The sequence below is a fragment of the Mus caroli genome, chromosome 7 (genome assembly GCF_900094665.2).
Source record: "Mus caroli chromosome 7, CAROLI_EIJ_v1.1, whole genome shotgun sequence".
Taxonomy (NCBI): Eukaryota; Metazoa; Chordata; class Mammalia; order Rodentia; family Muridae; genus Mus; species Mus caroli.
The window spans coordinates 129,908,807-129,935,335 of record NC_034576.1 but is presented as its reverse complement, the minus strand read 5'-3'; the positions used below and the strand labels follow the sequence as shown (position 1 = coordinate 129,935,335).

The 26,529-nt window shown below is 51.6% G+C and overlaps 4 protein-coding genes across 8 annotated transcripts in view; 3 read left to right on the top strand and 1 right to left on the bottom strand.

Moving 5' to 3' along the window:
• Positions 1–4,143: 4,143 nt before the first annotated feature.
• On the top strand, positions 4,144–7,024 carry Vkorc1 (vitamin K epoxide reductase complex subunit 1). Of its 2 annotated transcripts, XM_021167538.2 has the most exons (3): positions 4,146–4,381; positions 5,173–5,282; positions 6,596–7,024. In XM_021167538.2, exons 1-3 carry the CDS (start codon positions 4,209–4,211, stop codon positions 6,796–6,798), a joined length of 486 nt encoding a protein of 161 aa, XP_021023197.1. In that variant the 5' UTR covers positions 4,146–4,208; the 3' UTR covers positions 6,799–7,024. The 2 variants fall into 2 exon arrangements, with proteins under 2 accessions (XP_021023200.1, XP_021023197.1); XM_021167541.1 differs by lacking the exon at positions 5,173–5,282 and having other exon boundaries at positions 4,144–4,381; positions 6,596–6,701.
• A 95-nt stretch (positions 7,025–7,119) lies between these two features.
• Positions 7,120–14,845, top strand: Prss53 (serine protease 53). The gene is made up of 11 exons (XM_021167537.2): positions 7,120–9,242; positions 10,350–10,370; positions 10,463–10,625; positions 10,908–11,173; positions 11,307–11,461; positions 11,627–11,846; positions 12,520–12,670; positions 12,752–12,993; positions 13,075–13,220; positions 13,427–13,643; positions 13,875–14,845. The coding sequence occupies exons 1-11, from the start codon at positions 9,185–9,187 to the stop codon at positions 13,892–13,894; spliced, it is 1,659 nt and encodes a 552-aa protein (XP_021023196.1). The 5' UTR covers positions 7,120–9,184; the 3' UTR covers positions 13,895–14,845.
• Znf646 (zinc finger protein 646) lies at positions 14,159–23,472 on the bottom strand. 3 transcript variants are annotated; one of them, XM_021167535.2, is made up of 4 exons: positions 23,092–23,472; positions 22,243–22,401; positions 16,254–21,598; positions 14,159–14,717 (listed from the first exon to the last, which is right to left on the bottom strand). In XM_021167535.2, exons 3-4 carry the CDS (start codon positions 21,514–21,516, stop codon positions 14,617–14,619), a joined length of 5,364 nt encoding a protein of 1,787 aa, XP_021023194.1. In that variant the 5' UTR covers positions 21,517–21,598; positions 22,243–22,401; positions 23,092–23,472; the 3' UTR covers positions 14,159–14,616. The 3 variants fall into 3 exon arrangements, with proteins under 3 accessions (XP_021023194.1, XP_021023193.1, XP_029334992.1); XM_021167534.2 differs by having other exon boundaries at positions 22,243–23,472; XM_029479132.1 differs by lacking the exon at positions 22,243–22,401 and having other exon boundaries at positions 14,599–14,717.
• A 4-nt stretch (positions 23,473–23,476) lies between these two features.
• Positions 23,477–26,529, top strand: part of Znf668 (zinc finger protein 668) — a 10,917-nt gene continuing 7,864 nt past the window's right edge. The window contains exon 1 of one of the 2 annotated variants that reach the window (XM_021167536.2): positions 23,477–24,258. The gene's annotated coding sequence lies outside the window, so the exon portion shown is untranslated. Of the gene's footprint in view, positions 24,259–24,452; positions 24,895–26,529 lie in introns of those variants that run through there. The other variant, XM_029479140.1, reaches the window with a different exon arrangement.

Here is a 26,529-nt window from a genome sequence, read left to right as displayed (position 1 = left end):
ACACATACACACGCACACACACACATACACACGCACACACACATACACACGCACACACACACACACACGCACACACACATACACACACACACACACACGCACACACACATACACACGCACACACACACACACACACACACACCCCTGAGAGAGCAGGTGGTTCAGTGAGCCCAAAGGTGCTCACCTGATCACCAAGAACCCACATGGTGGAGGGAAGGAAAAGACTCCTGCCGATTGATCTGTGGCCTTCGTGTGTGTACCATGACATGAATAAGTATAAATTTGTGCGCACATGCATGTACACACACAATAAATGTTTAAAAACTCTATTATATATGTATATATAGAACTCACTCTGTAGACCAGGCTGGCCTCGAACTCAGAAATCTGCCTGCCTCTGCCTCCCAAGTGCTGGGATTAAAGGCGTGTGCCACCACTGCCCGGCTCTTCCTTTCCTATTTTGTTATGGTTTTGGGTTTGTTTTGTTTTGGTTTTAGTTTTGGTTTTGAAGAGTTTCTCAGTGTAGCCCTGGATGTCCCAGAACTCTCTCTATAGACCAGGCTGGCCTCTGCCTCTGTCTCTGCCTCCAGCGTGCCCAGATTAAGAGCTTATGCCACCAGTGCCCTGACCAGGTGACTTTTCATTGTTTTAGCTTGCTATTGTTTAATGCTATTGCTGTTTTGTGATGACTTGCTAGGTATCAGTAGGTCTTCAATCCTACCTGCTGTGTAATCTCTTCCCACATTGACTAGGACAGGACTGACCCAATAGGATAAAACAGAAGAAGTGGTGTGACATGTGAGGCTGAAGCATACAGAAATTGGTTTGGTTTTGTTTTTGACACAGAGTCTCAGTGTACAGCTAGTCTGGAGCCCCCTGGACCAGGCTGGACACAAGTTTGCAGTGATCTTTTGACTCTGCTTCCCAGGTGCTGGGATTACAAGCATGCACCGTTATACTCAGCTGTGGTTCTGTCTGTCTACCACTCATGTCATGCTTTTTAATCCAGCGGAAACCCTTGATAGAAAACAGGAGTTGAGCAACAGGCCTAAGCCCTATTTGTCTGCATTCATTTCCACTTGCTGGTATACTAATCGCCACAGGTTTGGCAACATCACAAATTAGCTTTCTTTTTCTTTTAAAGGGTGTGTGTGTGTGTGTGTGTGTGTGTGTACAAGCATGCACATGCATGTAGAGAGGGTTCTTTTATTCCACCTGTTGTATTTTGGAGTACAGAGTAAAGAGACAGAAGGTAGAAAGAGACCAGAGTTTGCTCTGAACATACAGAACCCTTTATTTCAAACATCAGAAGACAGACACTTTCCCACGGGAAAGGAGGCCTGCAGAAGGAGAAGGCTGGGGGCCCCTTAGGCAGGAAAGACTCCTGAGGAGAGGACTAATGCAGCTTCAGGGGGCTAAGTGCAAAGTCTGAGTCTCTCCTTCCTGGAGTTGTTTGCCCACACAAAGGCATTTTATCTTTAGAAACTACCTTGCCCCAGTTATCAGGATGCAAGTGATAGTGGGTGACTGAATTAGTCAAAGGCAGTGACAGGGGAGGGGCTGGAGTTTCTACACAGGGGCAAGAGACTTCTTCAACAAGCCTTGGGAACGGACAGTTCATTGGTCAGGGTCTGGCAGACTTTGTTCAAGGTTTATTCTGGCACCTCACCCCCTCCACGTGGTTTTTGTGGATTAAACTCGGGCCAGGGTTTGTGCAGCAGGTGCCTTTATCTGCCGAGCAGCCTCACCTGGGTAAAATTTTCTAAGTTCGTAAGTCTGATGTAGGTATCACTAGACTAAAATAAAAATATCAATAGCTTGCTGACTATGGCAACTCAGGTCTTTGATCTTAGAACTAGGAAACTGGAGGCATGAAAACTGAGCGGTCAAAAGACTGAGGCTGCTCTGCGCGATACCACATTACTGAGTCCTGCATGCCTTGGTCCCAGAAACCTGACGGGGGTGGGGGGTGGGGTGGAATGAGGGAACGAAGAGAGACTAGAAACACAGACACACCTCCTGTGCTTACTCTGACGGGGTGATGGGGTGCACCTACTCTGCAAATACCCGGGACCTGAGAGAGTTCACTATGTACCATGGAGGGAGAAGTTAGCTAATGTCAGTAGGAGGTGTCTACAGTGAGCAGCTTCAGGCTTTGAACATCTGGTGGGAGGAAGCTGCAGTTGCGAGTTTTTACCACTTTGGTCAATTGTTCCCAAACACTCACACTTGCACATACTGCTTACACTTCCACTTAGACCAGAGGAGGACCTCGCCATCCCTCAGAGCCTGAAGGAGCTTTGTCAAATTCTCATGACTCTCATCAAAAGAAGCAATACAGAGAAGAAGGGAGGAAGCAAAGAGACAGAATGGGGCTGAGGCTCCTCAGCTCCTCAGCTCAGCTGGGGATATCCTTTCCTGGGAGCTGCAATGCCTTTGCTGAGGATGCTTCCTCTCAGAGCTGTGTGGCTCTTGGGCCCCCATGTCTCAAGATGCCCTCCCATTGGAATACCTTCTCTCCTCAGCTATGTCGTTCCTGGGCTTCCGAGTCCCAGGATATCTTCCCATCTGAGCAGGAACACTTATTTTTTTTTTTTTTAAGATTTATTTATTTATTATATGTAAGTACACTGTAGCTGTCTTCAGACACTCCAGAAGAGGGCGCCAGATCTCGTTAGTGATGGTTGTGAGCCACCATGTGGTTGCTGGGATTTGAACTCTGGACCTTCGGAAGAGCAGTCGGGTGCTCTTACCCACTGAGCCATCTCACCAGCCCGCAGGAACACTGATAGTATCCACCACACTCTCTGACGTAAAAGAAGTAGACCCGAGAAGGAGCAGCCATGGAGAGAGGGCAGCCATCAAGGAAGAAAGAGTTCCTTAAAGCAGTAACTAATATCACTTGGAAGTCAAACTTTTTGACTCTAAAAATAAACATTAGACCCAATGTTCAAGTCATGCTTGCAACTAGATGTCAAAGACATGCTCAGGGGCAGCTAGTTTGTCGTGTGAGCATCAGTAAGACGTAAGGAAGACTGGGAATGTAAAATCTTCCCAAAACTTGGCTGTGAAGGGATTAGATTAAGGACAATCAGGAGAGGGAGCTGGTGAAGAAACTCCAGGCAAATGGGAAGGGTGGAGAGGCAGACAGTACAGAACTGACAGGTCCTCGGGGGGGGGGGGAATATTTGTAAAGGGGAGATAATATAAGAGAGATTATTGGGTTGATCCAGGCTCAGGTTTTGCCAAGAGTGCGCCACAATGGTACAGAGGTCTGGGAAATCACAGGAAAGTGTGGCCTAGATAAAGGAATTTATTGTGAGAGGGTGCCTCTGCCCACAAGGGGCGCTAGTGAGACACGAGGGATGGCTGGCGGTGATCTTGAAACACAGGTTGTAGACAAATGGCATCTGAAATAATTTCAGGGAAAATGCTTCCAGAATCGTATCCCTGCTTTCGCGGAATTCCATTAGTCTATTGACCCGTAGGTTTTAGACATACCAGATGCATAGACAGAACTTGTCATAAAAAATGCGCTAAGCGGGGCTGGGGAGATGGTTTAGCAGTTAAGAGCACTGAACTTCCAGAGGTCCTTGAGTTCAATTCTCAGCAACCACACACGGTGGCTCACAATCATCCGTAACCGGATCCAATGCCCTCTTCTGGTGTGTCTGCAGATAGCGACAGTGTGTGTGTGTGTGTGTGTGTGTGTGTGTGTGTTACCGTCATGTTAATAGTAGCTTTACAGAGCCGGGCGTGGTGGCGCATGCCTTTAATCCCAGCACTTGGGAGGCAGAGGCAGGCGAATTTCTGAGTTCGAGGCCAGCCTGGTCTACAAAGTGAGTTCCAGGACAGCCAGGGCTACACAGAGAAACCCTGTCTCGAAAAACCAAAAAAAAAAAACCAAAACAAAACCAAAAACAAAGTAGCTTTACAGCACTACATACTCAAATTTCCCCTAATGTCTTGCAGCCTCTCCAACTACAATTCCCATCATGCCCGACAGCTGCGTTATCAATGATTACCCACATTCCTTAATCCTGTTTACCAGCCCAGCATTCCTAGCTGTCATGCCTAAGAATAACCAATTGAATTGGAGAACGCCAGCGGAGGCAGGCCAATCTTCCGGTCGGAGGGGCGTGGTGACAGCAGGCCCCGCCCTGCCCCGTGGCGGTTCTTCCCTCCTGTCCCTGGGCTGTACCGTCGACATGGGCACCACCTGGAGGAGCCCTGGACTCATGCGTCTTGCACTGTGCCTCGCTGGCTTAGCCCTCTCACTGTACGCACTGCACGTGAAGGCGGCGCGCGCCCGCGATGAGAATTACCGGGCGCTCTGCGATGTGGGCACGGCCATCAGCTGTTCCCGCGTCTTCTCCTCTCGGTGCGTGCAGACATGGAAAGCATGGGGCTCTTGAAGGCCAGGTTGCCAGATAATTTTGGAGTCTGGGGTCGCAGTGTCCACAGAAAGGACACTTTGAGAACGGACTGGCTCCATGGGTTTTGGTGGGTGATCGGACGTGCACACTGCACCACACAGAGATACTGGTGTTTGAACGCTTTCTGAGGATACTGTAAATACCAGTGATGGGAAGACTGGAGGAGGCAGGGCAGTATATTGCATAGAGACTGAGAAAACTTGAGATGATACAAAGCGGAAGGAGGGGGTGGACTAGTGGCCGTGCTGAGGGACAAAGTGGCTCACTCTGGGTTGGAGGACCAAATGTTAGTGGGTGGCAAGGGAACTGTAGCTTTGTAGGCCCAAAGCAAATAGATTTCCCAGTTGTGGTCACCGTAAAGCGAAATCAAGCTGGGAAAAACTTTTAACCTTTCATTTATTTGTTTGTGAGGTGGCACATGCATGCCACTACATGCATTTGGAAGTCAAGAGAATAACGTTCGGGAGTTGAGTCTCTCCTTCTTTGTGGGCTTCGGGGATTCGATCCAGTTGACAGGCCTGGCAGCAGACACCTGTTTTTCCTGAGCCATCTCACCAGCTCCTGAAAAATTATTGATGGTCTGTGATGACAGGCCACTAAGAGTCCGTCCGGGACATGCCAGGTCAATGCCCTTTGGACTCTTAGTAGGTGGAGCTTCTTGCTAATCACCGTTCTACAAAAAAGCTCAAGAGGCACTTGGCCTATCCCACTTACCAGCTTCTTTCACTTCCACCAGGTGGGGCCGGGGCTTTGGGCTGGTGGAGCACATGCTAGGAGCGGACAGCGTCCTCAACCAATCCAACAGCATATTTGGTTGCCTGTTCTACACCTTACAGCTGTTGTTAGGTGAGTGAGTGGCTTTGCCCCTTCATGACCTGTCTTCTGAAATCCAGAGCAGCCCCACCTCTTGTCTCGGTGACCCAGACAATTGACACCCAGCTGCTAATTACTAAGCAATCTCCTCACAAGGAGACAAGAAAGCAGAGCACTTAGCAGGAGGCTTATCCTAGTTGGTTTAGATAGCCAGAGGCTGAAGGGCCCTCAAAGAGTTCCCACAAATCTCAGTTTTATGGCAAAGAACCAACTTCTTTTTTTTTTTTTTTACAAGGTTGTTTTTTTCTTTCAAGATTTATTTATTTATTATATGTAAGTACACTGTAGCTGTCTTCAGACACTCCAGAAGAGAGAGTCAGTTCTCGTTATGGATGGTTGTGAGCCACCATGTGGTTGCTGGGATTTGAACTCCGGACCTTCGGAAGAACAGTCGGGTGTTCTTACCCACTGAGCCATCTCACCAGCCCCAAGAACCAACTTCTTTTTGTTTAGTTTTTGGTTTTGTTATTATTATTATGTTTTGGTTTTTCTTCTCCCTCTCCCTCCCTCACCTCTCTTTTTTCCTCCCCCCACCCCCCTCCCCAAGAGAGGATTTCTCTGTGTAATCCTGGCTGTTCTGGAAGTCACTACATAGACCAGGCTGGCCTTGAACTCAGAGCTTTGCCTGCTTCTGCCTCAGAAGTGCTGGGATCAAAGGCATGTGCCACCACACCTGACTTGGTTTTTGTTTTTGTTGTTTGGTTTGGTTTTGAGGGGTGTGGTGAGGCTGAGGCAGGTGTTGAGATAGGGTTTCTCTGTGTAGCCCTGGCTGTCCTGGAACTCACTCTGTAGACCAGGCTGGCCTCAGACCGAGAGATCTGACTGCCTCTGCCATCAAAGTGCTGGGATTAAAGCATGGCTTTGGACCACACCTGGTAGGTTTTGTTCTTTTTGAGACAGGGACTCTCTACATAACCCTAGTTGTCCCGGAGCTCATTATGTAGACCAATCTGGCCTAGAATTTGCAGAAATCCTCTTGCTTCTGCTTCCGGAGTGCTGGGACTGTACACCGCCGTGCTCAGCTGTTAGTTTTTTGGTTTGGTTTGCTTTGGGAGACATTCCAGGCTGACCTTGAACTTCCTTTTGAGAGGACTCCAAAGTGTAACTTGTGTTTCATCTTGTGTAGTTTAGCAAGAGAATTTACTCTGGGTCCCAAGAATTATTGACCAGATGAGGCCCATCAGATCCTGTCTTCAGAGGACCTTCACCAGAAGCACCTGCTGCCTGTCATTGAGGAGGCATGACAGTTCTAGATCTACCATTACTGACCGTCTCTTGTTTTACAGGTTGCTTGAGGGGACGTTGGGCCTCTATCCTACTGGTGCTGAGTTCCCTGGTGTCCGTCGCTGGTTCCGTGTACCTGGCCTGGATCCTGTTCTTTGTGTTGTATGATTTCTGCATTGTGTGCATTACCACCTATGCCATCAATGTGGGTCTGATGTTGCTTAGCTTCCAGAAGGTACCAGAACACAAGACCAAAAAGCACTGAGGTCCCACCTCATGCCAGACTAACCTAACTTGCTTTGCCTTGGCACGTGACCCTTGCCCAAGTGTGTGGGTTCCTAGAAGGCCCTACCCACCTCATTCAAATCCCCCTCCATAACCACACACAGAAAAATGACCAAACGTGCCTCTAAGTTCTGTTCCCATGGGCTGCATTCTGCTGTTGGTTAAAGAGAAGGATTTTGAACAATAAATTTTTCTATGTTGGTCAAGTCTGTAGTATATGTCTGCCAGAGACCCTTCGGGGTGTTGGTATTTCCCTGTTACTGCCTTCTCTAGAACTGGGGTGAGTCAGAGAGTATGGAGGGCCTGCCCGGAAGGGGAGGCCACATCATCTCCAGCATTTGTAGTCAGCAAAACCTGGCACATCAGCCCCCATGTCTAGGAAACAAGCTTGAGCCTGCTGCCTACGGATCAGATCTCCAGTCGTAGGAGGGCCTGCCAGGCACCTGGAGGGCAAACTTGCTGGGAAGGAACTTCTTCCTATGGTAGAGCTTGAACCCCTGCAACTGCCTCACCTATCATCCCGGCCAATCTTAACCCTGTGCAGGGCCAGGCTAAGATCCTATTTCTGTTTTTCCTAATGTGGACTAAGCACTTGACATCCCAAGCACTGTCAAAGAACCTGTGTTAATTTAGTAGATAATTGCTACCATTGTTTCTGTATTCGTGAGGGAGCTAAAATGCTCTGAGAGTATATGTTTAGTACTGGGGAAGGGTTGGGGGAGGGAGATCTCAGATTAACACACATCCCATAATTCACATAGCAGGGCTCTCCAAGGTCGGAAAGTGTTCTACCACTGAGCTATACGGTAGCCCCTATATCGTAGTCTGTGTCTGCCTGGGCACTGGCTCGTGTCTTCTCTAAGCTCTGCTCACTGTTGCCTCGGTATCGGGTCAGGTAATGGTGGAACTAGCCTAAACTGGGAGTCGGAAGGTGAAAAAGGATGTGCTCTCACTGTTCCACCCTCCATCCACACGTTTGCCAGAAAGGAGAGCAATGCCCTGCCAGCAAGGAGGCAGACCCAGAGAGGTTAGGATGAGAGCCACCCCTTTAACACAGTCCTGCCTGTTACCTCTGAAGCAAACTGAGGAAAGTGTATGAAACCCGCCTGGCCTTGGCCTGCAGGAGGCAGGGAAGCTGAGGAGAGTCTAAGGAGTCTGCCATTGCTCCACACATGATGTTCTCATGCAAGAAGTAGCTGGTCTACAAGTCACCCTTGGCTAAACACTGACAGATTGCTTGCCTTGGTTTTGAGATAGTGTCTTGCTTTAGTCTAGGCTGGCCTTGAACTTGATAGGCAGCTCAACCTAAACTCAAAAATCTGCCTTGGCCTCGAGGTACTGGGATTACATGTATATACCACTGTATTTAGAAAATTATTTACTGTGTGTGAGCATCTGCCTGCATATGTGTCTGCACCGCATGTGTCTGGTGCCTGCCGAGGGTGGAAGAGTGTTGGAGCCTCGGGAACTGGAATTACAGGTGTTTGTCAAGCTTCCGTGTGGATTTGGAACTCAACTTGGGTCCTCTGGAAAGAACAGGTAGTGAAGAATCAGTAAGCAATCTCTCTGGGGCCCTAAGCATGTTTTTAAGAAGTTAGTGTGTCTATGTGCGTGTGGCCGTGCGCTGAATATCATGGTGTGTGTAGAGTTCAGCTTGCAAGGATTCTGTGTCTGACATGTCAGTCGGAGGAATCAAACCCAGGTAGTTGGGCTTGGTGGCAAGTGTCTTTGTATGGTCCTGGTGACAGCTGGCCATGTGCTTTCAAACCCTGGGAACCACGCAGAGGGAGAAACTGCTCACAAGTTGCCCCCTCTCTGGAATAAATAATTGAAGGGATGGTAATAAGAAACAGTCTTCCTCCCAGTCCATTTGAAGGGGCTTTACTATTATCCTATGTATAGGAGGGTTTTGTCTGCATGTGTGTTTATGTACTCTATGTGACTGGTGCCTTGGGAGGGCCGAAGACAGTGTCAGATACCCTGGAACTGGAGTTCCAGATCATGGTGTGAACTGCCCTACGGGAGCTGGGAATTAAACCAGGTCGTGCAGTTAATTGTTGCTCCATCTCTCCAGAATCTCCCAGGCACCCTTAAACAATTAAGTTCTTCAGGTAAGGCACAAACAATTTCATTGTTCAAAGTCACTGGAGGAACTAGGATTTGAACTGGAAGAGTATGGCTGGTAAAGAGCCAGAGAGGGGTAAGGGCCACACAACCACTGGCCCCAAGCTAAGCGCTGTTGGCTCCCTTCCAGCCCAGGAAAAGTAACACCTGACTCGAAGCTGACTGGAGGCGGAGCAGGGGTGGAGCCAGGGAGACCCAGGTGGCCTTTCTGACAGCCTGAGCACTGAGTGGCCTGGAGCAGCATGAGGCAGAGCTGGAGACCAGAGCTGCTTATTGTGGGAGCTGTGGTCGTGATAGAGGGTAAGTTGTTCATATATGAGGGACGGGGAGTGGCATTATGTGTGTGTGGGGGGGGGGGGGGGGGGGGCTCCTAAACCTTCATCTGCCCCAGTAGCCTGCAATTTGGTAAGAGATCCTGAGGGGGCTACAGTCTCCCTGTGAATGTCCTTGGTGTGTCTTTTGGGGAGGGAGATGTTCTTGGGGGTGAGGTGCTGAGGGGAGATAACACACAGCCTATTGTCAAAATGGCTGTGATTTTCCTGGGCCAAGTTACAGCACTTTGGAAGAACCTGTTAATATATTTAATCTTTACAGTAGTTCTTTAAGTTCTGCTATTGGTCTATCTTGATGAAGAAACTACAGAAAAGCTAAATAATGTCCTTGAGACTACAGTCTAATGCCAGGGTTAGAAAGGGAAGGATCTGAGATCCCTGTCTGAACGTGGATGGTGGATGGTGCGGGTGTGTGTGTGTGTGTGTCTGTGTGTGCGTCTTGGTCTTGCCCCCTCTCTTATCCTCTACTTCCAGAAGGCCCCCAGGCATGTTCTGGCCTCACTCACTGGAGGCTGTCCACACCAGCTCTGCCTTCGATGTACAGTAGACCTATTTGAGTGAGGCTGTGCTGGGTTACAGGCATGACAGGGACCCACTGGAAAGGTAGACAGTTTGATTCATTAGGATGGGGTGGAGTGAGACTCACTTGGGGCCTCCCCCGCTTAGGACATGACACAGACCTCTAATCTACCTTCTTAGGCTTCCACAGCTGAAGGGACAATTAGGCTAATGTTCTTCACATACACAGGCCACCTCTCTGACTCAGCGGTAAAGGCAGGAGTTAGGGGTTCAGAAGCCTGGAGGAGGGTTGGCCTACTCCCAAGGTAAACCTGAGGCCTTGCTCCTTGGGCCCAGGAGTGCTGAGCACAGCCGAGAGAATTAATGGCTGTGTACTCTGAATGAGCTCCAATAAAAGCTGCTTTTCCGCCTCATATAAATGTCTTCATTCTGGGAGGGGCTGGTGAGGTAGCCAGTCATAGATATGGACCCAGGGCCTGTCCTTCAATTCATCCCTCCACCCAACCTGGGCCAGGCAGTTACGGCACCCCCACAGCTTGTGTTTCTTTCTTCCTAGGTCTTCAAGCAGCTCAGCGTGGTAAGTGATGAGGACCTGGGCCCCGGGCTGCACTCAAGTATGAGTGAGGGGAAATGGTATTGGCTGCAGTTAGCATGATTCCCTCTTTACAGCATGTGGGCAGCGTGGCCCTGGCCCTCCAGAGCCCCAGGAAGGCAACACATTACCTGGTGAATGGCCCTGGCAGGCCAGTGTGAGGCGACAGGGTGTACACATCTGCAGTGGCTCCTTGGTGGCAGATACCTGGGTCCTCACAGCTGCTCACTGCTTTGAAAAGTGAGTCACACTTTTTAGTCTCTCCGTTTGAGGGTGGATTTGTCCCTGTGCCTCACAATGCTTTCCTGCCTCTACAATAATAAGCATCATTTATGGAAAATGTGCCATGGAGCAGACACACTGCCAGCTTAACCTTAGCAATCTTTCATGGTAGATGCTTTACAAAGGAGTAAATGGAGCCTGAGAGGAGGGAACTGTGATGATGAAACCCATGTGCTCTTCCCCATGGTGCCACGTCTCCTCTGACTCTCAGCTGTCTGGCCCTTACCCTTCTCCTTTTAGGATGGCCACAGCAGAACTGAGCTCCTGGTCCGTGGTCCTGGGTTCTCTCAAGCAGGAGGGGCAGAGCCCGGGGGCTGAGGAGGTGGGAGTTGCTGCCCTGCAGTTGCCCAAGGCCTATAACCACTATAGCCAGGGATCAGATCTGGCCCTGCTCCAGCTCACCCACCCCACCGTTCACACAACCCTCTGCTTGCCCCAATCCACCTACCACTTCCCCTTTGGAGCTTCTTGCTGGGCCACTGGCTGGGACCAGAACACCAGTGATGGTAAGTACTGTCCTAGACAGAAGTCTAGAGAGGCACTTTGCTTGCCCAGGCTCGAACAGGATCAGCTCCTGACTGTGAGAGGCCCCTGCTCCCATTGTTCCAGGGCTAGACTCAACATTCTCTCCTTTGCCAGTTTCCAGGACCCTGCGGAACCTGCGCCTCCGTCTCATCAGCCGCCCCACTTGTAACTGTCTCTACAATCGGTTGCACCAGAGGCTGCTGGCCAACCCAGCAAGACCTGGGATGCTCTGTGGGGGTGCACAGCCTGGGGAACAGGGACCCTGTCAGGTCTGATGAATATGAGGGGGGACGGCGGGGGGGGGGGGGGGGGGGGGTCTAGTCTAGGGCTGAGGGCCCAGTCCTTAGAGGAGGGTAACAGGGGTGCAGCCAGAGGGCATGGGGCTCGTATTGGGGCTCAGGTGGCTCTGCTTTTGGCGCTTTCCCTGGCTCCAGGGAGATTCTGGGGGACCTGTGATGTGCCGTGAGCCTGATGGACACTGGGTCCAGGTTGGAATCATTAGTTTCACATCAAAATGTGCCCAAGAGGACACCCCTGTGCTGCTGACTGACATGGCGGTACACAGTTCATGGCTGCAGGCCCATGTTCACAAGGCAGCTTTCTTGGTGCAGGCCCCAGGAGTTGTGAAGAGGAGTGACGAGAACAGCTGTGTAGGTAGGTATGAGCACGGGTATCAGGACTGGGGTGTACAGGGACACCCAAGCCACATCAAGACTTCCTGAACAGTGGGTGGAAGGGGAAGGAAACAAACTTCAGCTCAGACTCAGCCTAGATGTGGCCAACAGAGAACCAGGAGATTTGCTAAGGCCCCTTTTAGCTCCTGGGATAGAAAGAACCCCACTGGGGCCAAGGAGTTTTACAGATCTGGATGAAATCTGACTGGCGTCAGGGGGAAAGCTACAAGTTTCCAGAGCAGAGATTCAGGGAGGTGAGAGAGGGCAGTGCCTGAAATGCAAATTGCATGCAAAGTCATTCCTGGGAAGGAAGCTTGGTTCTGATAGTCAGGGTTTTCGGGCTGGTACAGGCTTGGAGAAGTACAGATGGGAGGGGGTTGGGCAGAGCCCTTCCAGGTAAGACTAGATGGATACTGTCAGACATCAGGATTAAAAGCACGCATATTGTCTTTGATTCCCAAGTGGTCTACCTGGCTTGGGTTACAGAGCTCTAAGCTAAACTCCGTTACTTTGGTTACCTTCGGTAAAGAGGCTGAAAGTCAACTCAGAAAAGGATAGACAGGAAGATTTGCTAACTTACAGAAGCACTCAGCACAGGCCCTAGCACTAAGTGACCACTTAGTAAACTGGATGATGTCATTTGCCTGTTCCAGCATGTGGCTCCTTGAGGAGTGCAGGACCCCAGGCAGGAGCCCTTTCTCAGTGGCCTTGGGATGCCAGGCTGAAGCACCACGGGAAGCTGGCTTGTGGTGGAGCTCTGGTATCAGAGGTGGTGGTGCTGACTGCTGCTCACTGCTTTATTGGGTGAGCCTTATGTCTCTCTCCTTTGTGCCCCTGGTCTCAGCTCTGTCACCTCAGTGCTGTCAACCCTACCTCTCAACACAGGCGCCAAACCCTAGAGGAATGGAGTGTAGGACTGGGGGCTGGACCAGAGGAATGGGGCCTGAAGCAACTCATTCTGCACGGGGCCTACACCCACCCAGAAGGCGGCTATGATGTGGCCTTCCTGCTGCTGGCTCAGCCTGTGACATTGGGCCCTGGCCTAAGGCCCCTCTGCTTGCCCTATGCTGACCACCACCTGCCTGATGGTGAACATGGCTGGGTTCTCGGGCTGACCCAAAAAGCAGGTACATAGGAACAGGGACCCTGACATCTGTCCACTGAACCTGGGGGAAACTGAGGCATCTAGGCTCTGCCTTTGCTTACAGGCATCAACTACCCCCAGACAGTACCTGTGACAGTCCTAGGGCCGATGGCCTGTAGCAGACAGCATACAGCTCCTGGGGGCACAGGCATCCCCATCCTGCCGGGGATGGTATGCACCACTGTCGTGGGTGAGCTTCCTCACTGTGAGGTGAGTTCAAATTCCCAATCCTTACCCAGCAGACCACTGGCATTCTCTCACCCCGCAGTGCATGAACACACTTTCTGCCAGGCTTGGCTGCGAGCCCTGCTTCTCACCTCAGACTAAATCCTTCTGCGCCAGCTAGCCCCCAAACAGTTCCCAAGCCCCTTCTACCTGCTGCAGGAAGTTACCATGTGTAACCTGCTCCCTAACAGGGCCTCTCTGGGGCACCACTTGTACATGAGGTCAGGGGCACGTGGTTCCTGGTTGGACTGCACAGCTTTGGAGACACCTGTCAAAGCTCTGCAAAGCCTGCAGTTTTTGCAGCACTCTCTGCCTACGAGGACTGGATCAGCAATCTAGACTGGCAGGTCTACTTCGCTGAGGAGCCAGAGCCTGAGGCTGAGACTGGAAGCTGCCTGGTCAACTCGAGTATGTTCCCTCTTCTTTAGCCTTGGCTCCCACCTATGGGAAACCCTGTTCTCACTCTTTTAGCTGCCTGGGGTAGAGGACAGCAACAGTCAGACCCACATGGACTTTTATGAAGCAGGGGTCTCAGCTTCTTGGTCTTTCGGTCTCCCATACTCCATAGGAGCCAAGACAGATTTTGCTTCTTCAAAGGAAGTAATAAGGCCAAACTAATTTTCCCCCTCTCCTTCACAGGCCAACCAGCCAGTTGTTGACTGCTGACTCTAGTTTACCACAGGATGCCAGACACGCCAGACAACTCCCACATCAACACCCAGTTCTACACTCCTGCCCCTCCCCTCCCGGCCTTGTGGTTCCCAGCCCTGAGGCAGGTCCAACAGCTGGCTGGCTGGCTGAGAAAGAGCCTGCCCAGAGATGCTTTTCATGTGTGCCATGACCCCGCCCCCAAGCTCTGCTTTCCAACAGAGATGTCTCCAGTATTCCCTAGCCAATCCTTCAGATATAACCACACCAGTAGCTGTTGTGAAAAAAAATTTGTTTTTTTTTCCCCCTTGAGGGTGGGGGGGTTTGGGGAGCAATTTTCCTTTTTTAAAACTTAAATTGTTACAAAATAGATTTTAGAAAATAAGTTACAAACTATAGTAAAAGGCTCCCCTGCCACAGGCAGCTTTCACACCAGTGGTTCTCTCTGATCTGCCTCTCCCTGGGTGAGAATCTGGCTATCTCTGCATTTTGGCAGAGTCTGGCCCTGGAAAAACATGGTGACAAAGGGTTGGGAAGGAGATCCTTCATCCTTCATGGGCACAGACATGAAGACTACCTCATGCCCTTCTCGGGGGAAAAAGCCAGATTAGGGTCCTCTTCGTGGGAAGAGGAGATGGGGATGCCCAAGCAACTCCTGAGCAAAATGTGGAGAGCAAGCCTCTCCCTGCCTGCACCCCATACTTCAGTGAACTGTTCTTTGGAGACCTGACGTTCAGAGGGAGAGACTGAGGTCCGCAGGCCACTGGGGTGAGGGGTTTGGAAGCGAGGCTGTAGAGGAGTCCTCTCTGCTTGCTGCTGGTGCCACTGAGGCTCCTGCGGAGAGAAGGAGAGGACACTGAGGGAGGCCTACACCACCTCTCAGCCCTGCAGGCCATTCCTGGCATGCCCTGAGAGCACAGAGAAGGGCAAGAGGCTGAATGAATAAATGGCTAAGCATTCAAGCCTTTGCGTCCTGTGTGTGAGGCCCCAGGTCTCACCATGCCCAGCATCTTTCCCTCACCAAACCAACCGAGCCCAGGAGTCCTAGAACTCCCAGTTAGGTTTGCAGCCTTGGCTAACAGGCCCCTGGCTCATTGTTCCTGAAGTTACAGTTCTCAGGAACCATCACACTGTTCTGTCCTTCCCAGTCAAGCGCTGGGCAAGGGCGTACCATTTCAGGGACATCACCCTTGGTGGCTGTAGATGGAACAGTTTTCTCTCTAGATGTGGAAAATGAGCTTACAGCTTGCTGAGTACATAGACTGCCCCGTGCCTCCACATCCTTACCCTTCAGTGGGCTGGGTGGAGACCAGTTTACCAGAGATTCACTGTGATAGAGGATGAGATAGGAACTAATGACTGAGGCTGCTCAACTGGGCCTGGCTTCAAAGAAACAATTATCTGTGAGTCAATCCCTCAGTTAAAAGGGGTGTGTTGGGGGAAGTGCTGGCAGAGAGAGTAGTCTGGTTAGCTCCTATAAGATCTGTAGCAGAAGGAGGATAAGATTAACTAAAGGACGAACACAACGATGTAGTGCAGCACTCACAGAAAGGACCAGAGGCATCATTTTCAAGAAAAAAGGCAGAGGGGGCTGCAGAGACGGCTCAGCGGTTAAGAACACTGCTCTTCTGAAGGTCCTGAGTTCAAATCCCAGCAACCACATGGTGGCTCACAACCATCCGTAATGAGATCTGATGCCCTCTTCCGCTGTGTCTGAAGACAGCTATGGTGTACTTAGATATAATAATAAATAAATCTTAGAAAAAAGAAAAAAGACAGAGACAAACTATAGGGGGAGGAGACAGAAGAATGAGTATTGGCCAATGACCCAGCACACTGGCTAAGGCAGCAGTAAAGCCATAGAGTAGCCAGTTAGAAGTCACCAACTGAGCAGGAAAGCCCACCTCTGCCTTGGACCTGCAGACCACTAACTATGTCTGACAGCCCAGGAGTCGGCAATCCTTCACCTTTCTCCTTAGTCCCTGGCTTCTTGCCAACTCTAGGGAAGACCAGAACCTAAACAAGGCCCATGGTTCCACCCCTTTCCTCTGGACTAAATCAAGATTCTCAGATGCTCACTGAAAGAAAACAGTCATTCCTCCTTGGTTATATAAGAGTTCACACTGCTGCCCAACCTACCCCAGCACCCATCTCCCTGATTCAGACAAGATTCATACCTCAGTGGCTCAAAGGCAGTCAGGCCTTTCAAACTAGATGGTCAGTCCATGTCCAGGCCTCCTGCCCCTCAGACTCCACTTGACTCTTTTCTGCTTGCTTCCTTACCCACTCCAGGTCATGCTTTCTCTCCTTCTGTGCCCACCTCTTTCTGAACCCTCTCAATCCTCTGCCCAACCAACTCACCCCACCTACCTGAGCTAGACACTGGCCACTCTTCCTGGTGCTGCTGCTGGTGTCGCAGAAAGCTGATTCGGTGGCGGAAACGGCGAGGACAATGAGAACAGGTGAATGGTCCCTCCTGGGGTGCGTGGACCCGTCCATGGCCCTGAAGCCGGGCAGCGGTTCTGAAAGCCTTGCCACAGATGTTGCAGCTGTAGCGCTTGGGGTCCGTGTGGGTCCGGCTGTGGTTCTTGAGAGACAGCAGGTTAGGCAGAAGTTTGGGACACAGGGAACAGGGGTAGAGTCCAATGGTGTGGGCCTTCTGGTGGTTCAGCAGGCTACCGGCATGGCGGTATGAACGCCCACACTGAGCACAGCAAAAGGGACGCTCCTTGTCTTCAGCTGCTGTGAAATGTATTCCTTGTCCTCCGTAAGCTGGCACCCCATCCTCCTCTGGGTCTCCAGGAAGTCCTGATGGGGCCTCCTGAGCTTTCCCTGGACCAGGAGGACCCACCTCTGCCATCCCAGCCTGTGGACCTCTGGTCTTCTCCATCTGACTGTGCTCAACAGCATGAGTCTTCATGTGTGTGGCCAGTTCACTGTGGGACTCACACACTTTGCTACAATTACTACAAGCAAAGCGCTGGGCAGTAGTGTGGTTGTGGATCTCAGTGGTCACAGGATTCAAGAACTCTTTGGAACAGAGCAAACAACTGTGGCAGTCTTTCCCGTTAATGCTGGGGTTCAAGAGGCCATCAGGTTGACAGTAGGCCTTGCCACACTGGCTGCAGCAGTGGCTCTCTGGTTGGAGCTGAGAGCTGCTGTCAGCACCATTCCAACTATCCCTATATCTTAGAGTAGGACCATTGGACTGGCTCTCAGAGAGGTGACAAGGATTCCTGGAGACAGTGTCTTCCAACTTGCCTTCTGGCTTGGTTAACTCATCCTGAAGAACCCAGGCACCATTGTGGTTCATTTGTCCTCTGTCTCCTTGACTCCCATCTACTTTCCCCACCTGCTGTGTGGATTCTGTGCCTTCTGAACACACTGGGCTACTGGGACTCTGACTGTGCTCTCCAGGCCTCTTGGTTTCATGTTCCACCTGCAGTACTGCCTCAGTACCATCTGACCTGCCCTCCAGCCCCCAGTCATCAAGGTTCTCCTCACTGCCTTCTGCACCATGTTGGCCTCCCTGGCCACTGGCTACCTCTAGTTTGGTGTCCTCATGCTCCCGTAGATGCTGCTCTAGAGATCCCTGGCCAGAAAAGCCACAGCCACATAGGGTACAATGTACAGCTGCTGCCCTCTGGGGACATCCTGACTGTAGCCGCCGCTGACTATCAGAATGTCCCCTCTGATGGTCTTTCAGGGCTGTGCGGTTGGAATAGGTCTTAGAACAGAGAGGGCAGCTGTAACGGCCGGCCTCAGGGTTGCACTGGTGGTTCATGAGACCGCCAGCATGGCGGTAAGTCTGGCCACACTTCCCACATCTGAAAGGCCGGTCCTCACGAGTCAGTTTCTGGGTGCCCCTACTCCTGCGTCTCTCAGCATGGACTCGCTGGTGGTTGGCCAGCTGCTTCCGCAGGCGAAAGGCTTTCCCACATTCACTGCAGCAAAAATGTCGAGGGTCTGCATGGATGCGCCGGTGGTTCTTGAGTGACATGAGGTTTGAGAAACCCTTGGAGCAGGCCTGGCAGCCAAAGTGGCCAGTCTGGTGGCTCTGCCGGTGATTGATAAGGCTGCCAGCATGCTTGTAGGTGCGGCCACACACTTCACAGCTAAAGGGCCGCTCCGAGGTGACCTCAGTCTGACAGTCTGTCTCCAACTCCTGCTCCAGCTCCTCTTCCTTTACAGCGGCGGTCCCCTCCCACACTTCTTCTTTGACACCTGCCAGCTCCTCCAAGGGCTCCACTTTAAGCTCTTCTTGGAGTTGCCCTATGACAGCCTGCTCCCGCCCTGCCTCTGCTGCATTCTGGGGCTCAGTGCAGCCTCCTGGTTCTGAGATGGGCCCCATTTGGGGCTCTGAACCTTTGCAGCGAGGGTGATTCCGCAGATGGTTCCGGTAGGCAGCCAGATTGGGGTAGCAGCGGGAACAGACAGGACAGATGAAATCACCTGTCTGGTGGATCTTTCGGTGGTTCACCAAGCTGCCTCCGTGGCGATAGGTCTTGCCACACTGATTACATTGGAAAGGGCGAGGGTGGGACTCCAGAAAGCTTTCACCAGCCTGCATGCAAAGGCTGTCTGCAACTGTGCCACCAACTCCTTCTTCAGACTTTATGTCCCCATCTTCTTCTGAGACGGAGGTCACTGTGCCCTCAAAGCCATGATCTGCAATCATTTCTGTTGCATCACCTGCTCCTTCCAAATGGCTAGGAACATTCTCTGTCCTATTGCTAGAACTTTGACTTTGGTGGTGACGCTCCAGGCTCCCCAGGTCATCATAGGTCTGACCACAGCAACCACAAATATGACCATAACCTGCTCCATCTAGAGCTTCCACCTCACGCTGCAGCTGATTCAGCAGCTCTGCTTCTGAGAGTTGCAGGGGAGGACTATGGGTAGAGGCTGTTTCTGCTGTGCCTTCCTCCTCCTCTTCTGAGCCCTCAGTCATGGCAGAAGCTCCATGAGCCTGGCGCAGGTGACGCCTGTAGCCAGTCCTCCCAGGAAAGATCATACCGCACAGGCAGCAGAGGAAGGGCTGTGCTGAGGCTACCTCTCCTGGCCGATGGGTCTGGAAGTGACTTCGAAGGGCAGGCAGAGAATCAAATTCCTTTGGACAGAGAGAGCATTGATAGATGCCTGGAGGGTGGCAGGACCTATGGCTCAACAGGCCAGCAGCATGGGAGAAAGAATCCCCACAGTCGGAACATGTGTGAGTGGCTGCAGCCTTCCAGACAGTGTCAGAGTCAGCAGGGTGGGAGGAAGAGTCAGAGTGGCAAATGCCCCTCTTCCCGTCACTGTCCATCCCAGGGAGGCCACCACAGAAGCCAGTTTCATTGCACTCATCACCTGGGGTGCCTAGGTCATCAAGGAAACAGGCCTCTCTCTCTTCTAGTCCTTCCTCAGTGCCCTCTTTATCACCCAGAAAACAGGCTTCCTCCCTTTTAAGCACACATTCGTTGCCTCTAGATCCAGCCTGCAAACAGTCCCCATCCCTTTCCAGGTTGTCTTCAGTTTCACAAGGACTTTCTCCTAAAGGATCTTGGGAAGAATCTGGGTCCTCATCGTTTTCCAGCTTCAAGGTCCAGGCGCCCCCAGGTGGGAGTTTGGCTACTTCCCCTGTACTACTACTATCTTGTTTCTGATGCCTCCTGTTCCACTGCCGACTGTGACGCCGTAAGTGGCTTTTCATAGCAGCCATGGTGTGGAAATGCTTGGCACACGTCCCACAACTGAAGTCTCCTGTCTGGTGGGTCTGCCTGTGGTTAATAAGGCTGCCTGAGTGGCGATAACTCTTGCCACAGTCTTGGCAAGCAAATGTTCTAGTTGGTGACACCGTGCTGTCTACCCTGCTTCTTTCTCCTTCCCTGTGGGTCATGCTATGATGTTCGAGACTTTTGAGATCTTCAAACAACATCCCACAAATGCTACACACCTGTGGCACTGTCCTATCTGCCGTTGGAGGGTTACTGGTGGCCTCTTCTTCACGCTTGCATACATGTTCCTCATCTGCGTGGAATGCTGCTTCCATTCCCACTGGATCGTGTTGTTCTTTCTTAACAGGGCTGGGTGAACCTTCAGTCCCTGGATCTGTACTTCGGCGTGTAGCCTTGCAATGTACCCGCACATGGTTGCGCAGAGCCATAAGGTTGGGGTATTTTCGAGGACAGAGTGAACACTGGTACTCTCCTGTCCGGTGGCTGTGGCGGTGGTTCACCAGGCTCCCTCTGTGGCGGTAAGCCCGACCACACTCATTACACTTATAGGGACGATGGTCCAGGCTGGCAGTGGGAACCTCATCTTCTTTTGGAGTATTCTCGGCTGACGTAAGAGCAGTTGAGGACACTGATGACTGACCGCCTTCTCCAGCTCCTTGCCGGGGTCTATGATGAGCACGAATATGGTTTTTCAGAGCAGCCGCATTGAATAGCTGCTTGGAACAAATGGAACAGGGGTAGATACCTGTTTGGTGGCTTTTTCGATGGTTGATGAGACTACCTGCATGACGGTAGGTACGGCCACAGTCCCCACAACAGAAAGGTCGATATTCCTCTGAGCCACCATCTTCTAGCTGTCCAGAAGAGCTGAGCTCCCCAGAACCATTCAACATCCCTGTTTTAGATAGCTGACCCCAGCTCCTCTCATCTGCGTGTCCATTTGTGGTAGGCATCTCTTTGTCTTCCAATGGTTGTTCCTGCTTTAGCCCCTCATGGGACTGCTGATGTTCCAGCAGATCCCTGGGGAGCCGAAAGGCACGGGGGCAATGAGGACAGTGGTAAGGCCGATACTGGGCATGGAGTCTCGAGTGGTTCTTCAGGGCCATGAGGTTAGAGAACTCCTTGAAACAGATGGCACAAGGGTAGATGCCCCGAGTGTGGCTCTGGCGGTGGTTGGTGAGGCTCCCGGCATGCTTATAGGTCTTCCCACACTCACCACACTTGTACCTTCGCTCCCCTGCAGTGGGAAGAGGCTCAGGGGGCTCCTGCGCCTCTGTGAAGTTCACTACTGATTCAGCCAAATACTGTTCCAAATTGCTAAGAAGGTTGCTCGCTGGATTGGGGAGTGGTGATGCTCCTTCGGAATTGACGGTGGGCACCCAGCCCGCTGTACCTCCTTTAGAATCTGGCTGCATTTCTAAGCCTTGTCTTTGTTTGGTAGGTGGATCTTCCCACGTCCCTGACGCTGCCCTGGGGTCAGCTCCAGATTCCCAGTCACGTGTCTCTCGTACCAACTTTGTCTGCTTTTCCCAGCCTTCCCCAGATCCAAGCCTCTGACCCCAGGAGTCAGTAGCCATGGTCTCACTCTGAAGGTGTGGAGCGGTTTCCCCAGCACGTGGGGGCCCGTGCCTTCGGTGGCTCTCAGGAGCATGAGTCCTCATATGGCTCTGGAGGGCCAAGTGATTAGAAAAATCCTTGCCACAGGTGGTACAGGGGAAAAGACCAGTCTCATGGTTCCTCTGGTGGTTGGCTAAGTTCTCTGGGTGACTGCCATAGGGGTGAGGGATGCCATCAGCTTCCTCCCTGTCCTGCTTAGCAGATGAATGGCGCAGTTCTCGATGCCGTGCCAGTTCTGGGAGGTTAGGAAAGTGGCGCTGACAGTCAGAGCAACTGAATGAGAGGGGCATGTCCTCCATGGGGCAAAGCAGTAAAAAACCCTGAAGGTTCAGGAGGGACAGACAGGTGGCAGCAGCATTCTCTCTGCAGAAGGGCTGAGACCTAGAAAGAGGGGACAGTAGTCAGAAGGAAGGATCGAGTCAGTTTTGTTTCTTGGTTACTAAAGCAAGTCGCAAAGAGGTTCCCCAACCATCCGTGCCAAGGGAACCACTCTCTCTTGGGTCTGGAGGTATGTTCAGAAAGCTTCACTATGCACAAACTCCTAGAAATGTTCCCCCAGCTTTTTTTTTTGTTTTTTTTTTGTTTTTCGAGACAGGGTTTCTCTGTATAGCCCTGGCTGTCCTGGAACTCACTTTGTAGACCAGGCTGGCATCGAACTCAGAAATCCGCCTGCCTCTGCCTCCCAAGTGCTGGGATTAAAGGCGTGCGCCACCACGCCCGGCTTTCCCCCAGCTTTAAGTCATCTCTAGAGCCTGAGAGAAATAAGGAAAATAAAATCTGGAGCCTAGACAGCCTGATTTTGTTTTTTAGATTATATATAATTGATCTTATTGATCTTCAGGCTTTGCACTCTATCATTCTGGAACAAACTAAAAAAAAAAATCTATGAGGTGTTTGTTTGTTTTTGTAACAACGAACCAGAACTATTTGTTTTTGAGATATGGTCTCAGCTGACCGTAAAGTTCAAGCTGCTCTGGGATTCCCTCAGTCGCCCAAACTAGTTTCACACTTATGAATTTTCCTACCTCAGACTCCTGAGAGTTGAGATTGAAGGTGACAGCCACGACTGTTGGGCAGGCCTTACAGTAACAGAAGTGCAACCCTTCTTTCTTCACTCTTCAGCTAAACTGAGTGGTCTGAAAAGAACGGCAGAGCAGCTGCTTTCTTCAGTGGTCACCTACGTGCTGTAGAAGGTAGAGGCCCTCTTAGGGACGAGCCTGGTTTCTGCCTTTTCTGCATCACACTGTTTCCCTGTTAGGCGTTAGTTTTACTTCCTTTAAGTACATTTAATCCCATTCCATTTCAGGTTGAAAGTTCATTTTATCCTCTGCCTTTTCTATCCCCTGCCTACCTTACCTTGCTGTCTCCAACACTTTTCATTCCCTCTTCTACTTTCTCTCTAAATTATGATAACAACTCAGGCTGGACAGTACCATGTGCTAAGCACTGATGTTACACAAGTGTATTTGGGGTGGGTGGGTGGCATTTCAGACAGGGTCTCACTACGTAGCCCTCACTTCCCAAACTGGGACTAGAATCATGCGACACCAAGATAAGCTTGTAAGTATATTTACGTCACTAAATCCAACGCCGTGTTATCTCGTTTTTTTTACATAAACTCACTTCAAGAGGCAACCTTCATTCCAAAACCAGCAGCAGCTATTCATTTCTGCCACATCATCTGGCCTTTCTCCGGGGCTGACTAGTCTCCTGAGACCCTAGCACAACTATTTCTAATCTCACCAGCTGAGCCTGGTCCCAGAATTTTCACTTCTCAAAACTCCTTCACTCGAGTCCCCTTTTCCTAACCAACCACCATCACATTCCTCTAGAGTCACTAGTCTTTTCTGCCAATTTCTTCTCTAGATCCCTACCTCGCACCAGGAGTGCCTTCTGGTTCCCGCCGCCGGCGCGTCCGTTGGAGGTCGTGAACGGGAGCGCGCCTGCGCACTGGGACCCTTACCCTAACTGCAGCCGCGAGCCCTAAGTGGTGGCTGGTGCGAGGGTTCTCGAGGCCATACACACGCACACTCAGCCAGGGTTCCCGGGAGTAGTAGCTGAGGGAAAGACGCGGGACAGAGGAGGAGGTAGGGGGAGCAGGGACAGCTGGTATGAACCCAGAGTCTAGCCCAGTTCCGCGGACACTTCCTATTGTTACCAGGAACCAGGAAGTGTCCTAGATGCTAATGCTTCCCCGCGAAACTTCCGCCTGGGAACACTTCCTGTCCCTCCTGCGGGCAGTGTTTCCGCACGGACACGCTTCCGGCGCTAGGTTCCGGGTGGGCCCGACTGTTTGTTTTCTTTTTGTTGTTTTGAGACTGGGTCTAACTCTGCAGCCCGGGCCGGCCTCGAACTCAGGGCAATCCTCCTGCCTCAACCTCCAGAATGCTGGAGCTCCCAGGCGGCGTGAGCCCCCACGCTCCGCTGCGGGCGCAGCTCTGGCTCCGCCCACGCAGGTCGGCGCGGCGTTCGGATGGATTTAAGCCACACTTCCGTCCAGAGCTGCTGAAACCCTTCGCGTGCTTATTCGGGCAGCACGGTCATAGGAAAGACCCTGCAGCCCCGGCTACGGCGCTTTGGTGACACTTTTCACGAGGTTCCATAAAAGCCTCTTCCCAGGGCTGGCGTGGAGGGATCCTCGCTGAGTCCTTTCCTCGCTGTTAGAGGAAATGTGGACTCGACACGGACGCGGGCACCACAAAGCCCGAGCGCCCTCTCCGCATCGTCCCACCTCCTAGCTCCTGCAGACGCTTCCGGCGACTTGGCGGGTGTCCGCCGTCAATCGGCCCGGCGTCCCAGCCCCTCAGCACCCAGAAACCCTTCGCAAGATACTTCTCTGCTTCCGCAGGCTCGGGGCTGCTTCCCTAAGTTTTTCCTTCCTCCCGAGCAAGGAAGGCGGCCTTCCACTTCCGCCGTCTGCCCGGCGGCCCTGCCCCTGCCCTCCCGCCGGGTCCTAGCGCCTGCCTCTCTCCGAGTGTCCCTAGCTCCGTCGGCGCCCGGCACCGCCGCCGAAGCTGCGGAGCCTGCGAGAACGGAGCCAGGTAGGACACGCCGGCGGGAAGTCGCGGGGGCTCGGGCAGCGGACCCCGACGCGGTTTGGGGTGCTCCCGGCTTCCCGTGTGCTGCCGAGCGGACGAAGTTGACCAGGCGCGAGCATCCCGGGCGGGGCGAGCCGTGAGCGGCCTCGGCGGGCTGCGGGCCCAGCAGGTCCTAGAACCCGCCCGGTGCCCGCTGGTCAGCGCTGTGGATGCCCAGGCTCAGCGGACGCGACTGCCGGCCCTGCTCGGCGCGGACCCGGGGGTCCTAGAGTCCGCCATGTTCCGGGCTTTTGTCTGAGTGGCGAGGGCCTCGTCGCCGAGTCCTTGGCGGCTGCGCGCCCCCCTCCCAGTCCGAGGTTCTGCCCGCCCCTCCCGCGGTCCTAAAGAACGCCATTTTGCAGGTCTTTGTCCTGCTCTGGATCCTCCGTCCATTCATTTCTTCATGCCTTCCTTCTTCATTCATTCTGTCCTGTTCCGCTCGCCGAAGCCACGTTATCCTAGGGTTTAGTCCCAAATGAGTCAGCATACAGCCCCGCTCTGCGGGGGCTGCCTGTCTGGCGAGGACACCCGCACAAACACGGTTGCAGAGAGCGAGGAGCGCTGGGTTTCTGCAGGTCTTGTCCCTCCTCAGAGAGTCTGGTAGGCCCTACTGCCCTGCAAACTCCCGTATGCTTCAGGGACCCTATTCCACTGAAGAAATTGAGGCCCCGAGCGCGATGCATCCCTCATCTTACAGCTCGTTATTATTCTTGTGGGGAATGGAGTATTGGAAGCATGCAAGTATCTTCCCGTGGGAGAAGGAAAAGGAGGGCTGGCTCCCGGGCAAAGGGAATTGCATATGGAGGTGGTTAAGTTTGTGAATTGTTGATGGAGCTTAGGTTGCTGACCAGAGTGCACACTGCCACAGAAACTGAGGGTGGAAAAATGGGATCATGTGAGCCGACTGGTTGTTAGGCCTAGGATATCATTAAACATTCACAACACAGTTCATCAATTCATCAAAAGGCTCAAGGTTTGGGAGGCTTATATGTTGACTTATTTGAGGCTTACATGTAGATGCCTCTGCGCTGCTCCCTCAACCCCAGCTTTGGGGACACTGAGTCTCATTAACTTGTGAGAAATTAAAATGTCATCTCATTGGGTTTCATCACAACAGTAAACAAATTGGAGTACTAGGGTGATACTTGAACCATGTGACCTTGTAAAGATGGGGCATTTAAGTTAATAAATAGTTGGTGACTGACTCTCACAAACTCCTACAGTGGAAGAGGCAGAGGCTATAGACCTGGGTGTGAATTCCACCAGAAGTTTGCTCTCAGTCACCAGTTTTGGAGTAACAAGTGTGTAGAACAAAGTTCCCTGGACCCGATTGCTGGAGGTGAAAAATTAAGAACCAAGTAATAACATATGCTAGTGCTACAATAGTCAAGGGGACAGATGGCAGAAATGTCCATATCTGACTACTTGGCTTCAAATACCAGCTAAGTCTATGGTAATTGCCTGGCTTTTCTGTGTTATCTCTTTTCTGTGTTTTTGTAGCACATGTGTGGAGGTCAGAGAACAACTTACTGGAATTGGTTCTGTCTTTCCATCATGTGGGTCCTGAGGATACAACTCAAGTTGTCAGCCTTGACAGAAAACACCTTTACCTACTGGGGCATCTTGCGAGCCCCAAGAACAGGAACCTAAGCTTCCAGCCTGAAGCTCTCTCCCCTTAGGGCTTTATTTAACCTTAATTACTTCTGAAAAGACCTTGTTTGCAAACACAGTCTTGGCATGGTTAGAGCTTCAACATAAGAATTTTAGAAGAAGACAGACACTCAGCTATAACAGGCTTCTAAGGCATCAGGACATGAACTTGAGAAGTCAGTTCAGTGTGCATAAAATACACGTGATGTATAGTCCATAGCAGGAAGCAGGCACCTTAAAGAAAAGGTCTTTGAAGTTAAAATGTAGTTAGGATAAACATATCATTATCTGAAAGGAGTGTATGAGGTGTGGTAGTGCACATAGTAACATAACACTCAGGAGAGGGTTCCAGGACAGCTGAGGCTAATAGTGAAACTTTGTCTCAAAGCTAAAAATTCCAAACAGTGCCACAAAGAAAGACATCGAGCCAAAGTACAGGATTCACAGCTGTAATCCCAACACTGAGGGGGCTAAGGCAGGAAGAAGAATCAAGGCCAGCCTGAGCTACATAGTAAGATCCTGCACACCCCCTCCAACAAGGTAGACAAGAAAACCTTTTTTTTTTTTTTTTTTTTTTTTTTTTTT

What these genes read in the sequence shown, in the direction of transcription:
- Vkorc1 (XM_021167538.2), top strand. Translation starts at nt 4,209, where the DNA reads ATGGGCACCACCTGGAGGAGCCCTGGACTCATGCGTCTTGCACTGTGC. An exon ending in TCCCGCGTCTTCTCCTCTCG is followed by an intron (nt 4,382 to 5,172) that starts GTGCGTGCAGAC and finishes CACTTCCACCAG; the next exon opens with GTGGGGCCGGGGCTTTGGGC. An exon ending in CACCTTACAGCTGTTGTTAG is followed by an intron (nt 5,283 to 6,595) that starts GTGAGTGAGTGG and finishes CTTGTTTTACAG; the next exon opens with GTTGCTTGAGGGGACGTTGG.
- Prss53 (XM_021167537.2), top strand. Translation starts at nt 9,185, where the DNA reads ATGAGGCAGAGCTGGAGACCAGAGCTGCTTATTGTGGGAGCTGTGGTC. An exon ending in GGGAACAGGGACCCTGTCAG is followed by an intron (nt 11,462 to 11,626) that starts GTCTGATGAATA and finishes CCCTGGCTCCAG; the next exon opens with GGAGATTCTGGGGGACCTGT. An exon ending in CGGGCTGACCCAAAAAGCAG is followed by an intron (nt 12,994 to 13,074) that starts GTACATAGGAAC and finishes CTTTGCTTACAG; the next exon opens with GCATCAACTACCCCCAGACA.
- Znf646 (XM_021167534.2), bottom strand. Translation starts at nt 21,516, where the DNA reads ATGGAGGACATGCCCCTCTCATTCAGTTGCTCTGACTGTCAGCGCCAC. An exon ending in GTGGCCAGTGTCTAGCTCAG is followed by an intron (nt 14,718 to 16,253) that starts GTAGGTGGGGTG and finishes TTCTCTCCGCAG; the next exon opens with GAGCCTCAGTGGCACCAGCA.